Raw genomic sequence first — 18,240 nt, 5'->3', positions numbered from 1 at the left:
ACTTTGGACCGCATTCCTTTTCACACATCTTGAGTTAATCAGTCCCACCAGGATTGTACCAGGAAGTTTTTGTGATTATTGTAGCCAGAATTGGCTGAATTTGCGCCAACTCCTTTTACCATTAAAGTGGGTAAACTAATAAAGTCTGAGAGTAAGTGCCTGAGAGGTCGACTTTTGGGATAAGAGGTTCCTGTTTATTAAGCATTTGTAATGAAGTTTGTTTGTTGAGGCTGTGGCGTTTCACCTGGCATCGTTCCAGTGGTTCTGAGTTTCAATATTACAGCAATTACCTGTGGTGATTAGAAGAATTTGGTAGCATTGTTGCAATGTTTTCACCATTTCTTTGCAGAAACTGTGGGAAATAGACAGAATTGCACGCTTGTACAAATAAGGCAGCGGTTGGTTTCATTTGTATTAAATATTCCAAAATCAACAGCACAAATTGGAGTCCTGGAGGGGCTTATCCAACCCAGATTCATCCATTGATTGGCAGTAACCGCTACCTTATTCACTGATGCATTCAGCTTCATTCTTTTAATCTCTTTGACTGTTTATTTCAGTGTCACATTTGATTTGATTTTTCTCTATAAACATATTTAGGTCTCTTGTTCCTCTTTACAACTAAAAATGAACCAGAATAGTTTTCTTGGGACTTACTCGCTTCCTAGTAGCTTTTTTTTAAAGTAAACTCTGGTTAAGTCACTCAACTTCCCTTCCAAATCACTATCCACACCACTGTCTTAGAAGTATATGGATGACTTTTACAAAGAGAGGAGCAAATAGGATAGGACACCTCTAGGCTGTTGTGAAACCCCAGGCTCTTTCTACATGCTTCCTGCTTGCTTACTTATGTGTGTAGGGATGTGAAACAGTTATACTCTTACTGAGGAACTGTATTTGAGCAGACATCTTTGATATATTCTGTTTATATTGTGTTAATCTATATTTTGTTCCTGTTGATTCCTCTCTTTGTCTTGTTTTTTTAATGTACAGTAGTCATGTTAAATCATACCTAATATATTTGACTTAACATTAAAGGCAGAATCGGTAACTATTTTCAATATACACTACCGGTCAAAAGTTTGGGGTCACTTAGAAATTTCCATTCCACTCCATTCCAGACACAATACCTGCTGAGATCAGTTGTATTGTTTTTTTTAACCAGGGCAGCAGTTTTCAGATTACATTATTTGCTTACATAATTGCAAAAGGGTTCTCGACTGTTGTAGAAAGAAGTGGCTTAAGAAACACTTGAAATTCATGCTTTTTGGTCTAAACGTCATACCCAAATTAAAAGTGGTACAGCTCCCATATACTTTGACACTCAGGGGTGTGCCTGATATCATTGGAAAGGTGATTGATGTGGGTTTGTTTGTGTATTTGAGAAGTGTTGTATTTTGTAGTTTTTTGGCTTTTTTATTTGCACTTTTCAAATAGAAATAAAAAAACTTCTGTAGTAAGCTGAGACGTGGCTAATGCTGTGTTGTCTGTCACCTGTCAGATGTGTTTACAGCAGTGTATTTTAATAATTTTACAGATTTATAACTTGGACAGAAATAAAAAATCTCCATTCTAGCCTCTGTAACTCTGTGTCAGTAAGGCCTAGAATCAACCTGACACAACTTGAGTGTTTCCTTTCCAATGATATCAGGCACACCCCTAAGTGTCAAAGTATATGGGAGCTGTACCACTTTTAATTTGGGTATGACGTTTAGACCAAAAAGCATGGAATTTCAAGCATTTCTTCAGCCACTTCTGTCTACAACAGTCGAGAACCATTTTGCAATTATGTAAGCACATAATGTAATCTGAAAACTGCTGCCCTGATTAAAAAAAACAATACAACTGATCTCTGCTGGTATTCTGTCTGGAATGGAAATTTCTAAGTGACCCCAAACTTTTGACCGGTAGTGTACACTTTTTTTTTTGTATTGTTCGAAATGGTCTTTACACCCTGAGAGCAATAAATAACTTACACTGACTGACAAATCTTCATGTCTTTTTTATCTGAAGGTTCAGGGGAGGGATGTGGAAAGATCATTCAGCGATTCCCCAAGAAGGACTGGGAGGGAACGGCGTTTCCTCAGGGGGTGGAGATGGTGAGTGATAACTATAAACTGAAAACAACTAAACTGGACAAAGCTATGTTGCCTGGGTATTTAAAGTACACTTTCCAGAGTGAAACCCAGGAAAACAAAGATGCAGTTGGATTGAAAAAGATGCCTGCTTGGATTTAACATAAAATGTTTGAAATCAAAATGTGCTTGGAACAGCAAATTTTATTTTTGACAGTGTTGCAGCTTTTTATAAATAGAGACTAGGGTTGGGCGATGTTCCCTAAATTGGCAGTTGACAATGTTTACAGTAAAACATCGTGATGGACGATGATGTCGTCGTCGGGGGGGGGTAGCTTTACATAAATATTTTTTTCTGCTACTATGGGCCAACAGCTAACATAGAAACGATTAGAGATACATTAAAATGCCCTCTGTAAATGGTGCCCTGCTGATAGGTTTTACAACTTGACCTACTTTCACTTAAGTACGGTGCAGTAAAGTGCAGATGTCCGTGATCTGCGTAACGACAGTACAGTGGGACGTTTGCCTTCAACAGAGCGACAGTAATAACCTTACATACCATCATTACTGAGTTTAAACTACATTCTCGGTTATGTTTGCACTGAATAACGCATTCAATAAACAGAAACATAACTCTTGCAGCGCACATGAACAGATGCAGAGAGAGAATGTATCACTACAGCCAATCCAGTCTGCTCAAAGCGATGGTCTTTTTTACAAATAGGTTGCACGTAAAGGGGGAAAAAGTAGCTTCCACTTAAGGAGCCCTATGTCTTGTCTTTGTGTCTTTGCTAGTTTAAGACCGACGCACTTGTCAATTTCCCATCCAGCGCCCGCGACTAGTGTGTGTGTGTGTGTGTGTGTGTGTGTGTGTGTGTGTGTGTGTGTGGGGGGCATCACGATGGTGGCTCTCCATCGTGATGTCGGCCAGCCATCACGATGGCACAACCCTAATAGAGACATACAAATATCATTACTTCCTGTTTAGAAAAGTTATTAATTAATCAATGATTGTTTAATAACTGGGAAGAAAGTTGTCTTTTTGCTTCTATATACAAATATACTACATTGCAAACATTTAATTAAGAAAATTGTAAAATGTCTCCTATATGTATAATTCACAGACTGGCGTCTGGATGGTTGCATCATTATTGTGACCGCGGCCTTTGCTGTCTGCAGTGTAGACTAATCTCACAATTTCATTGTTCATATTAACAGGAGAGCAGACATCTGTGAACAAGTTGTATAGTGTTTCCCTAGTTAGTAAGTGTCCTTGTCTTTACACCCCTTACCAGCTTTCTGATTTGACAGTTGAGAATGTTTTCTGCGCAAAATAGGGAATATTTGTCTAATAAAAATGCTCATTGACAAATGACAGATTGTACCCCAGGGAATTTTCATGTTTTAAAAACAAATTTGCCCTTTAGAGCTTGTGCAGCAGAAATTGGCATTTCCTGTTTAAGATAAATTCGTAATGATTGTTCACTCAAACTTTTGACATGTTCCCTAATTAGGAAACCTCTTTCCACAGAATCCTTTTTACATTATGTCCATCCTACTATCTGATTCTGTCTCCATCTTCTCCTTTAGGTATATTAATGGAATAGTTGCTTCTCTCCCAGGGGGTCTGTTGTCCTTATATGGACAATGCAATGGATGGACAAATATTTGCTTATCAGGACTGGGAAAACTGTCAATTTCTAGGGAAACATTAGCACTTAACAGTATCATACTGCACAGGACATTAGCGCCTGTGTTATATCGGTTTTTGCTCATTTATATTGGCTACAGATTAGCTTTTAATGACTAAGCAGAATGGTTTTGGCAGTCACAAGGAGAGAAAAAGGCAAAATAACTCTAGATTACAACACAGTACTTGATCCTTTGAAAGTACTATTCAGCACATACTTCTGTCATATTACATTTTTCAAGCTCTTTTTTTTTATTACAGCATTAGATATTACACATACAAATCCAGATACAGGTACGATTTACGGGATCCATAGCTGTAGATGACTGTAAATGCTGTGCCAAAATAAATATTGCATGATTTCTACTTTGCATTTGAAGGTATGTTTAGTGTTTGGTGGAGGTCATAGCTATATAGCCTAATTTGAGGCCAGGTGATGCAGAGCAGCAGCAGGTGTAAAGGCCAACAAGTTGCATAATATGCAGGGGTGGAAGTAACAAATTATATTTACTATTGTTACTGTTACAAAGTTGTTTTTTGTGTACTGGTACTTTTTAAAAATTGGTAATTTTATTTTTACTTAAGTACTTTTTATCAGTATTGTACTTCACTAACTTTTCAAGCTAAGGCTGTCCCAAACGATTATGTTTTTAAACTATTAATCTGGCGATTATTTTTTCGATTAGTCAACTAATTTAACAATGAATTTTTCAATTAGCGATTATTTTCCCATAGCTCAATTATTAACAATTTACACAAAACAAATTTCAATAAGGTTCAAATCTCTATTTATTAAAATTGTTTAACACTGCACTGTTCAATTAAAATGAATTTGTAGTGCAACCTGAAGTCAGATGTAGCCTATCAATCCAACAACAAAATAAAGTCACTTTCAGGTGCAATACAAAAATACAAACTTAAAGTAAACAGAGCAAGTGCAAAAAGAGTAGTGTATGCGAGATTAACCTGTATTTGCTTTTTTTAACAGTAATAGGTAAAATAATGAATAAGCTCTTGTTTAACATCCAAGCTCTTCTCCCTTTTAATTTAACTTTAATTATTTGTATCTAAAGGCTGGTTAAGCACTGTAGGGAGGAGAAGTTGGACAGTTTTTGTCTCGTTCCAGTTATTGGCACACCTGGATGATGGCGTCGGATATGCGTTAGCATGATAGATGTATTTCCACTCACATACCCAACAACTGCTGAACAACGCCGACACACAGTCCTCGTCTTATCCACCACTCTCTCGCCTGTAACCTACTACTGGAACTGACCCGAAGACCGACGTTTTTGAGGCAGGGACGGCATGAGACGAGAGGAGATGACACGGGAGGCTCCAGGCTGCAGCCATACAGTCTCAAAGTTTTCCCAAACTTGCAATATATATTTTTTTACTATGACAGGATCCTTTGTAGAAATTTAAATATAATCTACATTTCTAAACCGTATTTGCAGATTTAGAAGTAAACAAACATTAAACTTGGGTTGAAAGTTATTTTGTATGAATACTGAATTAAGTTTTGTTTGCCTTTTAATAATGTCCAAGAGTTATTATAGCTGTAGCTAACATCTTTGTCTCTGTGCGGACACGGTCAAAGAGATACTATTATACCATGACCCTTGTTTATTTATTCACAATCAAGGACATGTGAGGCTTTCAGCACAAATAGACATATTGTGAGTGGGTGGTTTGAATGGCATGCAGGCATCTTCCTGTGTAACTCACTGAGTCTGTTGGTGGCCATCAAGAGTGTCTTGTTGTGAGTCACTGTTTATAGACAAGCCATACATAGTGTGTCATACAGCAGAGCATAGTGCTCCTGGTGAAACTTTTAAAAATTAAAAATAATAATAATAAAAAAATTTAAATAAATGTTTTTGTTGATATGAGGCCAAAACCCTAGCACTGGTCTTTAACCTTTCAGTGACTCTGAGGGATAAGCCAGGATGGCTCTACTCTCTCAGCATCATCCCTCCAGGATCCTGTCATGGTTTCATACAGTATAAATATAGAAACACTGATGCAGGTTTAGCTAAATCTATTAGCTTAGTGTTTCCAGATGTCATTGAGGACCTGCATGCCATTTTTTGTGCCTGTGTGGATGTGTGTGAATTTTTTGTATTCCATCTCGCTGAAGTGATTCCCCCAATGCTTCTTCATTATGTGTCAGCCTAGACTGAAATTGAGACATACTGCAATCCCTAGAGTGCAAAGAAAGCATGAGGCATGATGTTTCTCATTGAAGGCAGTATGCCTGAGCTGAAACAAGAGGATGCATTTAATGCAAGTCTTTTTTTTGGCAAATACCCCACATATTTGCTAAAACTGTTGTTCTAAAATACAACTCTATGTTCAAGTATACTAGTATAAAATATTGGATAGTATGCTGAATAAGATACAGCTTCAGTTCTCTATGAAAAAGCGCCCAGAGGACAGAACAGGGACAGGAAAGAGGGGGTTGTTCCAGAAATTTGCTTTCCTACTATGTGGTGTGTGTGACAAACTTTGGTCTAGAGCCAAATGACTGAAATTCCAGCTTTGAAGCTTTAATGAAGATACACCATAGTGTTTAACAGACCCACTAAGCAATTTGCATTTTGGCTCTGTTTTGGGCTGGTATGTAAACCATTATTATTTGCAGATTTTTACAAACACTAAGGAACACATCTGTAGTAAACAGTGGATGAAGCTGAGCACGAAAAGCATTTTGCGGTCACAACAGGCCCCCAGCAAACTAAATAACCACAGATGAGGAATGCACCAAGAAAAAGCGTTTACAACTTGTGCTAGGAAAAATGTGTTTCTAATCTTTTCAGGCAAGTGATGATGATAGGAACCAGCTCAAATCCTCATCTGTTATGGATGAGCCAGGTCTGTAGATGGTCAATTGTGCAACTAGTACATTTCCATCATCTTTCCCTGCAGTATGAAGACACTGTCCTCATAATATACAGTAAACAGACAGAGGGAGTTGAGGTAGTATTCACTTAAGAAGTTTTTAATGTGTAAACTCCACACCAAATTTCAGAAAGAATGATGGCTACCTCAAATGTATTTGTCATTACCAACTAAACAGAAGTACAATTGGTTTTGCCAGTTGGAGAAATGTATTTACTCCACAATTACTTCCAAGTTTTCCTTGATTGATTTTATTTTGATTTAGTTCCTTATTTTACTTTTACCTCCGAAGAGCTACTTTGACATGGATCATGTGATGTAAAAAAGTAGCTGAGTAGTGGTTTTCTAAAATGAATAACACAATGACCATAGGGTTGACTTGAACTTGAATCTAATGATTACATATTTTTTTATGTTTGTATTTTATTATTAATTTTAACTTCTTATTGGTGATCTCCCTTGCTGTGATGAGGAGAGTTTTACTATTTTTCAAATTTCAAGTACAGTTGTGTCTGCCTGCTTTGCTTAAGAGGGCAAGTTGTTGTTGCACTGATTGCAAATTTCGTGATTTTCTTTATATGATGGAATATATATATGCAACTGAAGTAGGCGAGATAGAACAAAGTCCTGATTGGTTTGTATCTTTTATTTTTCAACTGGAGAGCCCCTCCTCATTAGCATTGTGTCCTACTAGTTAACTAGGGCGCATTTTGGCTTTGACTAGTTAACTAGTGGAGGAACCTGATGTCTAATATCAAGGAATTCCATATCCTTGATATTAGACATCAGGTTCCTCAATGCTCAAACGGCTTGCCATAGTGCCAGCATTCAAAATGATATTCAACCTGTCACTGGCTTAGTCTGTTATACACACATGCTTCAAGAATTCCACCATCATTCCTGTGCCCAAGAAAACAAGATGAGCCCTGCCTGAATGACTACCACCCAGTGGCACTCACCTCAGTGATAAAATGCTTTGAACAACTGGTCAAGGATTACATCTGCTCCTCACTACCCAGCACAGTGGACCAATTACAGTTTGCTTACCGTCCTAACCGATCAACGGAGGAAGCCATATCACACATCCTCTTCACCACCATATCTCGCCTGGAAAAGAAAGGAAGCTGAGTAACATTGCTGTTCATTGACTACAGTTCAGCTTTGAACTTTAAAGGAACACGCCAACTTATTGGGAATTTAGCTTATTCACCGTAACCCCCAGAGTAACATATCCTTCTCATCTCCGTGCGTTCTGTAATGCTGTCTGACGGCTCCAGCAGCATCAGGCCAGCACAGAACATGCAGGTGAATGGTTCCAGCAATCCTACTGCTCCAAATAAGTGACAAAATAATGCCAACATGTTCCTATTTACGTGTTGTGATTTTATAGAGTCACAGCATGTACAAAAAACAACGTAACATGAGACACAGCCGTCTTCTAAATGTAAACAAACTGGGAACTATATTCTCAGGCGGAAGAATATACTTGGGCGGAGTGATATGCTCGCTGCAAGCCTGTCTGAGAATATAGTTCCCAGTTTGTTTACTGTTAGTAGATGGCTGTGTCTCATGTTACGTTGTTTTTTGTACACGCTGTGACTATACAAATCACAACATGTAAATAGGAACATGTTGGCGTTATTTTGTCACTTTTGTCACAATTCGGAGCAGTAGGCCAGCTGGAACCAGTTACCTGCAGGATCTGTGCTGGGCTAAGCTAATGCTGGAACCGTCAGGCAGCGTTACAGCACGCACAGAGATGAGAAGGGTATGTATGGACTTGTCTTACTCTGGGGGTTATGGTGAATAAGCTAAATTCCCAATAAGTCGGCGTGTTCCTTTAACACCACCATGGGACTCCCAGCCTAATATTCAACCGCTCTATCTCTAGTCTAAAATGTTGTGGCTGTGGGCGAGATGCTGCAGCAATGAACAATAGTAATCCTGTGCTGGTCCAGTCCAACACACAGTATGCGGTGTGGGTTTTCTGTTCCACTCAGTCAGCTAGTCAAGCGCAGTGTTTTCTCTAACTGCATACCAAGCCGGTCATTTGCTTTTTTGTCCCACTGCTTACTCAGATATATACTGGTAGCCATAATTGTTACTGAAAGACATTTATACAAGTGGCCACCACAAAAACAAAAGCCAATATGGGTGTGTTAAGATGCAGCTCCACTTATGACCACTACATTCTTAAGTCTTCCCTTTTGATTGAGCAATTAAAACTCTTAAATTAAAAAAATCAATGTTTTCCACAAAACATTGGTCTGTAAAAGTAGAGGGAGAGGTTTTTGAGTGTGAGAAAATGGTAATGAGTGGTAAACCCAAATCCAGTCTTCAAAACAATCTTCCAAAACAAGGGTGACAGCACAGGCACTACTCTCTGATAGCTATCGTTTACCTCAGGCTAATTAATTAGCTTTTAAGGGGTGATTTTTGGCAGCAAGCCTTCCAAAAGATAGAACAATGAAATGAAATGTTAACCGATCATTAACCATTGACGACAAGCAGGAAACGGAGTCTCAGTTCACCTGTCCGGGAGGCTCTGACACATTTTCCGCACTCCGTGTCTGCAGACAACTGTAGGCTTGTACCTGTTACAAGCCTACAGACAGGACAGAGTAACACGGACAACGTAGTTAAGGCAGCAAGCGTGTGTTGCTTAGGCGGCCGCCTTAGCTACAAAGTGCTGCGGGAAACCCTGTATTAACAACAGATGCTTTCTTTACGCAATTGTTTATTATTGCAACAATCCAAAACAATGAGAAATACTGTCTAAAATGTTCTCCAGAATAACCTCAGAGGTACTGTATGCTCAACAAATATGTTTAAAGCATAATATGTCAAACTCAAGCCCATCAAACCATAACAGATGAGCACATATGACCTCAATGTAACATTACTTAGTAATACTAACACAATGAATGTCCCACTTTACACTTCTTTTTACTTCTTACATCTCCATTGCAAACTGTCCAGCGTGGCCTGCCTTTGGCGAGGGGGAGGAGGGTGCTCTGCATCAGCCATAGTCTTCTTGGCCAGCATGTAGTATTTAAGACTCAACGTACTCCAGTGGTAACTCAATTCAAATCAACAGTACATGCAAATAAATTAAGTCTTCTCAAGAGAACCATCTGGAAGGGCTTTAAAACTAAATTTGCCATTCAAAAGACCCTTTTCTTTATCCATTTCTGCTCAAGGAAGTTTGTTACTGCTAGCAATCTACAACATTACCGCTGCATCGCTATCTTATTTCCCAAACTACGGAGCAGCCTGAGGCCCAAATCACAGAACGTGCCCATGTTAATAGTGCATCAAAAAAATTAGTGGCGTTGAAAGGAATTTGCGCTAACTTGGTATTATCACGTTCATTTTGATAGCCCTTGTTAATACATTAAATTGAATATACTGTAATTGCAGTACTGTATGCAATGCCAGCTTACACTCATACTTGTTTTCATCAGATAAAAAATTGTATACATGAAGTTAAAAAGAAAATGTCCCCTTGGTTCCCAACTTCCTCCGATGAAGGAATTTGACCTGACCTAACCAGACTTTCAACATTTATGTCATTTTTCTAGAACTGTCTAGAACTTTGACATCTTGAACTCCTCTATTTCCCCCCAAATCCCTGCAGCAATGAGGAATAGCTCGGCACTTCTGGCAAGGATGCTGAAGTTATTCAGAAAACTTGTAAACTGCTGGATAATAGATATGACTGCTAGAAATTTAAATAGGAACTTTTTAAACATATTTGGAAAAAGAATACATTAGGACTCCAGTATGACCTGAGCCTCTGGACTTGGGTCAGGTTCAGTTCACTTAAGAAAAAAATCCCCCTTTTTGCTGCAAGGACTCCTTTATCTGGCCTTGCTGTCTGAGCAGGTTGAATAAGCAAATCATGACGAAGCTTAACGGCATTGTTCATAATCAGCAGCCTTGGTTAGTCAGTTTCAGGCTCTGTTCCAAACCACAGACAGATGAAAGAATGTAGCCTAATTGTATCACTTCTATCAATTGCCTCAAGTGACCATTACTTGACATGTCGCACTGCACGTCGTTCTTATGATGTTTGTAAAACTATGAGAGAAAAACTAAACAGTGCATTCCAGATTGCAGGATGCCGTTCCAGCCAGGGGGAAGAATGGGATCATGTGTTTGTCAGGAAGATCCACACATGAGTAATCAATGCTTCGTGTGCCATTGAAGCTAAACACATCAGGAAACAAAGCTGGAGCTGTCAAGCAATGAGGACATACTGAAAATCACTGTGAGCTCAACAGGAAATGGGAATACACAGGATGAGTAGAAGCCACAGTACGCTGGCAATCAAACATACTCGTACCTTCAGATGAAGTACAGTAGAAGCTTTCTATCTTAATGGTTTATTGTTTATATGTAGTTGTTTTGGGAATTGAATGTTTCTTCGCTCGTTATTCACCCAATAAGAAGGCTTCCTTCTTGCTCTTGCTTTTTGAGTGGCAGTGCATTTCACAAATACCAGATTATGAGCAGCCTCTTTTAGTCGGTGTACAGCATGCGCAGAGTACAAAGGCTAATTTCCATTAATGGCGGTAAAAAAACAGTTTACTGTACCTAAGTTTGTCACAAAAAGACATTTGAGGAAGAGAATTCAGCTTAAGTTCAGCCATCATTTGCAACTCAGACACCTACTCCTGCACCAATTTCTCCTCAACAAGTGTCATGTAGTAACGACCATAGACTGTAGGCTATATAAAAACTATAAAGAGAATTTAACGTTGCATGCCTGTTTATTCAGCACTTTCCTCGTACCTGCAGCCATGCACTCAGAAAAGCAAATTTAAATATTTGAAATGACTAAAAGTGAATGTGAACCGTAGCCTTTTTTTACGAGGCCGCACAATTCCTGTTTATGCGTGACCTTTGTGGTTGAAGTGTAATTTTTAACGTTGCTTTTGCATGTTGCTGCTGTGTTCCTCTATATAGAACTTGATGCTGTTACATCTGTCAACTGTGCGTGTCTCCCTATGGGAGAAAGAATGAACTATATAGGGCCTTTAGTTAGTTAGTTAGTTACATTTTATTTCTGTGTCATGCCAAACATTTGGCCCATCCCACATGGGATTACAAGACAAATCATTCGGAGAAATACATGAATACAAATACATACACATGTATACATACGCATTTATATACACACACACACACACACACACACACACACACACACACACACACACACACACACACACACACTGCATATACACTGCACATACAAACAAATCCTCATCTACAAATCATCTCGATAAAGAGCTTTTCCCTCTTCTCACAGGCTTTCTCAAGATAATTGACTAATTTATATGTTTCACATGTGAACAGCCATCTCAGTCTTTGAGCATCATCCATATTTACAAAATCAATCTCTGATTTTATCTTACGAAACAAAATCACGCTGTTCACAATAAAAAAGACAGTAGAAAACAAAATGGAACTCTACATCTCAAACAACACATGGGACAGATCCGTTTTTCCTCCTCTACATTAACGTAGCGTCCTGTTTCAACAGTCAAAGGTAAAACACCAGATCTCACTTGAGCACACAGATCACAATACCAGTCCTTTCACATCCTTGTCCATGCATTTCTAGAAATGCAGCAGAACCATGCATTATTTATTTATATTTAGCGTTGCCGCGCCCCTTAACCAGTTTGGGAACCACTGATGTAGCCTATATGCTTGTATAGTTAAATTGTGGTGCATTTGGGCAAGTATAGTTGTAATTGCCTATTTAGGTTAATTTATGTGTATCATAACCTATTAAGTATGATTTGGTCTTGGATGGGCTAGGCCCACCTGATTTTCTCTGGGCCCACCACACTGTGATTTCTGCCTACACTACTGTTATTCTGTCATACACACTTACAGAAATGTTATTTCCTGATAGACCCAAGTCTGAGAGTCCATCAAAAAAAAGTGTCCAACACTGTGGCCAGCCAGGAGCTGGGCAAAAACGTGTAGCTGTCAACTGGTGCCAGTAGTCCGGTTAACTGCTCCAAGAGCAAAGTTTTAGGATGCCCCAGCTATCCTGTACATTTCCTCCCTCCCTTCTAAGATCTCGCTGGCTCTAGACATCCCTCTAACTGGCTACTTGTGAATGTCACTGTTTCTAGTATACTAAAATTGACTGCTGCTGACACCAGGGCCAATGGCTGGTGACATAACTTGGATTCTTACACCTACATACTTAATTGTGTAGGAATCTGCATACTGACAGCCTCCATATATTCAATATCTTTCTGTGAAGAGATTTGCCTTAAAACTCCCAGCACTGTCTGACGTATGCAGACATGCAGTACATGCCCAGTTTCAAGTGTTGAGCCTCAGCAAGACTTGCCAACAATGTTTCAGTTGTAATCGTTTCCTTATGTGTTGGCATTGTAGACATAGAATATGGTCCAAACCTCTGTATTCTAAGCCTGCTAAACTTCACCTACTCTTATTGACATGTGCTGGGTGTTTGAAATTCTAAGTGAGATATAGTCCTATTCTTTGGAGCAGTCTTACCCACTGACAGCATAATAACATGATGCAGTAATCCATTACATTGCTGTTATTGATTGACATTTTTAGCCATACTAGTAAGAGTTTGGGTCTCTAAGTATGTGTTGGTTGCTTGTCAAACCCTGTTGGGTCTTAGGATTAGCATGGTCTCTGGAGGCTGGTTGCAGCGCTTTCAGAGTCCTACAGTATTTACCACAAAAGAACCATACGTATGGCTATGTTCTCTCAGTCGGTCACTAGGTGTTGACAATGCTTATTTTTTATGCTGAAAACTTGGCTAAATCATAGTTAACCAACCAGCTACAGAAGCAAGGCAATGCAACATTGTGCATCTTTGTTTAATTTGAGAAATAAGCATTGACTAGGAAGTAGAAACTATTTACAGTACAATATGAGTCACCACTTATCCTTTTTTTTTTTTTAAACTGGGTCCTCTTCCGGTCACTTTTACATCAGTTTATTTATTAAGCCACCTGAAACTGAAATTTAGTGCCTCAAGGAGGCTTGATAGTTTCAAATGTCAACTGTAAAGCTTCAAAGAAGTGGTGGCTGTGATAAAGTTGCAGATTTAGACATGTCCCCATTCTATTATGTACTATTGGGTGGTTTCTTGAGCAAGGAATCTTATATTAACATATACTGTACTGAATGAACAAGTGTCTTGACAAAAACATTTTTGAGAGATTTGTGTGTGAAGCCTTATGTGAAAAGGTGTGTTTGTTGGGAAACATATTATTCTACTGTGTTCAAACACACTGACACATACTGCAAAGATTCACATTTACTCCTCACACTGCATTAGTGTAAATTCAGTGGAGGAACAAAAGTTGTTGTGGTTTGAACTGTGCATTTATTAATCGCAGAAGTGAGACTGAGGTCTACGGTGAATACCGTAACTGATTTAAGGGCCCCCACAAGGCAGTGGAGGAAGCACCTGTTCGACAGCAGGGTCATTATCAGCCATTATCTTACTGTGCTCTAAAGGCCGGGGCTCAGCAGTCTGACGCAGGACAGCCATTGTACTGATCTACAACCTCAGGACAAAGCTGTTTACCTTTCTCTTTCATTCATCACTCCATGTGCTCAGAAATGTGTTTTTGATTTTTCGTGTTTACTTTTTACAGATTAAATAAAAAACAACCAATGTTTACCTACCGTCAGCTGATATAGGTAAAAAATGAGGCTTGGCAATGTGGTACTAAAAAATAATAGTGGACAAACCAAAATACTGCATACAGAAATACTTAAAGCCCCAAGAATATATATGTATACAGTATGTATCAAACTTAAAAGCTTGACTTAAAGCCACTATTAAGGATTTGAACATTTCTGACTTTGGCGCCTTATGTGGTACTATCAAAAGAGAAACTGGCAGACAGGAATGCCGCTAACCCCCTATGGATCTGACCTGGGGACACTGGGTTCAGTCTTGGGTGCCTCTCATTGTGCTCTAAACTACAGAAGTACAGATCCACAGCCTGGTCACAGTCATGCAGAAGCAGGTAAAGTGCTCAAAGGCCAAATGCACAGTTGCAGGCAGTCTAGGGTTGGAGGCCAGATGTGACCCTACAGCAGGTACTTGGGAGGAATGGTACCTTGGCCAGACATAGTCTTCGCCTTGTCAGAAAGTTAAGTTATTAGGAGGCACAGACAAAGAGAACGTATGGTAGGATAATACTATAGTGCTTGCTGTATTTCCTACAAAAATGACTGGCTGTATACTAGTAGGAGTCACTTATGTAATAGTGTAGGTCGGTTGGTTGGATTAGTTATTTAATATGGCTCGTTACTCCTTCTTGACGTCACCACTTTGAATTCTAATAAAGCCTAATTGTTTTTTTTCCCCAAGAAATATTGATGTCAGAAAACTATTATAAACTGTTATAATAAGTAGAACTACCACTTCCACTAGAAGTCTCCATCCATCATTGTAAATGTTTGAGGTTAAAGCCAGGTACAAGTAGGACAATTACGTGTTTTTTTTCACCATGGCACAAATGCCAGAATCAAAAGGTTGTTATGGTCTGTTGGTGTCTGTTGTGATTTGGGAGAGAAATCGTACAGCGTCTATAGTTCTTCTACAGCTTGCTGGCCACTAGCTTGAATTTGTTATTTTACTTGCCCATAGTGTTGGAGCTTACAAAGATGTGTTTTACTTGGTAGTCATTGTCACTTATTTACGAATACTTCAGCAAATTTTGTAATGGCTTACTGTGCAAAGCCAAATGCACTCTCTTGCCAGATTTCTGTTTAACATTAGAACCATCACATGGATTGTGGAACTCTGTAGTTATAACATGGCTTTGACGTAACCTTAAAAAAGTACAATGTGCTGACAAACTCTTAGGCTATGATTAATGCAGTTATATAAGCAGGTATGCTCATACATGACAGATCATGTCCTTGTTTTGCAGAAGTCATTGACTGTCTTGCGGTAATGCCATAAGCTTTACACTGTTGATCTTACCGGTCTACTTGCTTCAGTTTTGACAGATTCTGTCACAGCAATGAGAGAATTTACTGGATTAGGCTTGTTTTTATGACATTCAAGTGGTTGTAATATCAGTTTTACCACGATAACTTGTTATTAAACAATGCCGGGAAAATCCATGGACTTTTTATTGGATTCTGAAAGGGAATTTTTGTACTCTTGACTATATTTCACAGCAGTTTCCTCCCTGAAGTATTATTCAACTCATGTATGCTTGGAAGATATGGTGTTAGTTAACCTACCTTTGACTAAACTAAGACATTATAAAGTCAATTTAATGTTTGGGACCCTTATGCCAGCTGTGAACATCACGCATTCGCCTCAGGTTTAGTTTAAGGAGTAAATTTGAGAGAATTAATCTGAAAGGGTATGGATTTAAGCAAAGGAATGTCTGATTCTCTAAAGGGACCTTTTTATTTGTCTCTTTATGCATTTCTGTTTTCAAGTTGCATGTGGTGAACTGGCTGAATGTTTCTAATTTATGCTGCGTTTTCGCCCTGAAGTGAACACATTTTCCCAAGGGATGTTGTGAGTTGTCTGTGTGACTTTACATTTAAACTAAAAATACATTTTGTGGTAGGTTTTTTTCAGGTGTTACATTTCCTACACATATGGCATTTATCAAGCTTGAAATTCTATGTACAGTATAGTTTGCAATATTTGCTAGATGACTCTTCCTGTCCTGCTTGACTAGACTTTTTTTTTTTTTATGATTGTAGTTGATCATAGTCATCTAAAAATACCCCAAAAATGAACCATATGTGCAGTGTATTGCATAACAGATCAGCAAAGGAAAACCAGAAGTTGGTGACGGCAGGGAAGCGGAGTTGAGGAATGGAAGTGGAAAGGAGATGCCACCTCAGCGCAGCACTGTGCCTTTGGTGCAGTAAATTAACTTACTGCAGCCACGCAATATTACTTGTATAACATTGCTATTATGGTCATTTTGTTGACAGTTTTGCGTCTTGTATTTATCATGCTGACCTTGAGCTAAGGAGTGGGGGGAGGGCCGGGAGATTTGTGCGCCAAACCGCTCGTCTGGAACAGCTGTCTGTGGTTGTTTGTCCACTGCTCATCCTGAAAACCTGATAAAGCAGGAGTTCTGGGCAGGCAGCACGCCATTGACCTTCTCACCCCTGTCCAGTCCTTTTCTGTTCTCTGACGCCGCGCTACTCACTTTCCGTCATTGTGTTGTCTTCCTGGTATGCGACTCACATGAGTGGGGAAAGAACAAGGAAGAGGGAAAAGGGTGATTGAAATGCTCTGTGTAGTGCACATCTGTTAAGTTTTCCGTACCACATTGTTTTGGCAGTAACTTTACATTCAGGCTCCATCTATAGTTCACTAGTATTGTCTGGAGGTTTGGATGATTATAGGATCATTTTTATTTATTTTTTATTTCATATTTTCCTGCTCTAACATTTGAGATTGTCTGGCAGTCATATTTACTTATTTTACAATGTACTTTTCGGTTTGCAATTGTTTGTATGTTGTTTATGTTGTAATGTTATTTATTTCATGAATGCTGTCTTAAATTTTCCTCACAATCATTTGCCAAAATTCCTCTTCGTTCCATGCAACAAAAATCAGAATAATTTGATACCCTCAGGGAAATTGTTAATTTGCAGTTGCTCACAGTCCGATTCAAGCTAAAAAATAATAGTAAGAACAGTAAGTGTATAAAGTAGCTACAGTGCAAAAAACAAAGTGTGGAGTGTGGAAAGTGTTTTCTTTTTACTCTCCTTCAGTTTAGGTCATTCTTGCTGATGCTCAGATCCAAAGAGACAGCTCCATCTACACACATTTTATTGTGGAGAGAAAACACGGAACAACTTCGGTGCCTGACTTCATTTGGGTTTCTACTAAACCAAATTATGAAATAAGTCCCTTTCCAAAAGGATTTGCGGGATTTAGCTCATTTTGTGGTAACGGGAACTCTTTAGAGGTTTCATGACCCTTCGAAGTCTGTTTGTATTCCTCAAGTACGGGATACTCAAATGTTGGGATTATAACAAAAACCCAATAAACCCGTTCCCAGTCGTGTTTTAGTTGTGTCATACCAGAGAAAGACCAAGCTGACTTTAAAGGGAGATACCATACTGTCTGTCTCTCTGTCCTGAGTCATCTTTAGTAAAGGCTGCTGCCCCAGTTATATCTGGCCTGACCAGGCATTAATGTCTTGTCACAGTATAAGAATGCAGCCATGTCCTGATCAGGCAAAGCCTCTGTGTGTTGATTTTTTTTCTTTTTTCGTTTGATTGGTGCTGCTCTTCAGGCACTCTGCTCTGCTGTGACGATGCTTAACAGGTCAGACTGCAGATCCAGTGTCACTGGCTGCATAGGTGAATATTGCAGTTGGGTGGGAGTCAGTCATACCAGGCTTCAGCACATGATGGGAAGCAGAGGGTTTAGCTGGAGGGCAGCAGTTTACTTGGCTTTGACATTAATACAGCAAGTGTGTCCTTTGTCACTTGACTACGGTCTAATTTGGGAATAGAACATGTGTGTGGGTGTGCTGTATAAAGGCTGTTTCCTAC

The 18,240-nt window shown here is 39.1% G+C and overlaps 1 protein-coding gene across 4 annotated transcripts in view; it reads left to right on the top strand.

The window, feature by feature from the left end:
• The window catches only part of sbf2 (SET binding factor 2), a 124,801-nt gene that overhangs the window by 39,679 nt on the left and 66,882 nt on the right, over positions 1-18,240 (top strand). For all 4 annotated transcript variants that reach the window (XM_028578602.1, XM_028578594.1, XM_028578586.1 and 1 more), the window contains one exon: positions 2,014-2,099. In XM_028578602.1, the coding sequence (XP_028434403.1) occupies positions 2,097-2,099 (3 nt within the window). In that variant the 5' untranslated portion in view covers positions 2,014-2,096. The remainder of the gene's footprint in view (positions 1-2,013; positions 2,100-18,240) is intronic.

This window comes from Perca flavescens, chromosome 1 (assembly GCF_004354835.1).
Source record: "Perca flavescens isolate YP-PL-M2 chromosome 1, PFLA_1.0, whole genome shotgun sequence".
Classification (NCBI taxonomy): domain Eukaryota; kingdom Metazoa; phylum Chordata; class Actinopteri; order Perciformes; family Percidae; genus Perca; species Perca flavescens.
This window is presented reverse-complemented; position numbering and strand designations above follow the sequence as displayed.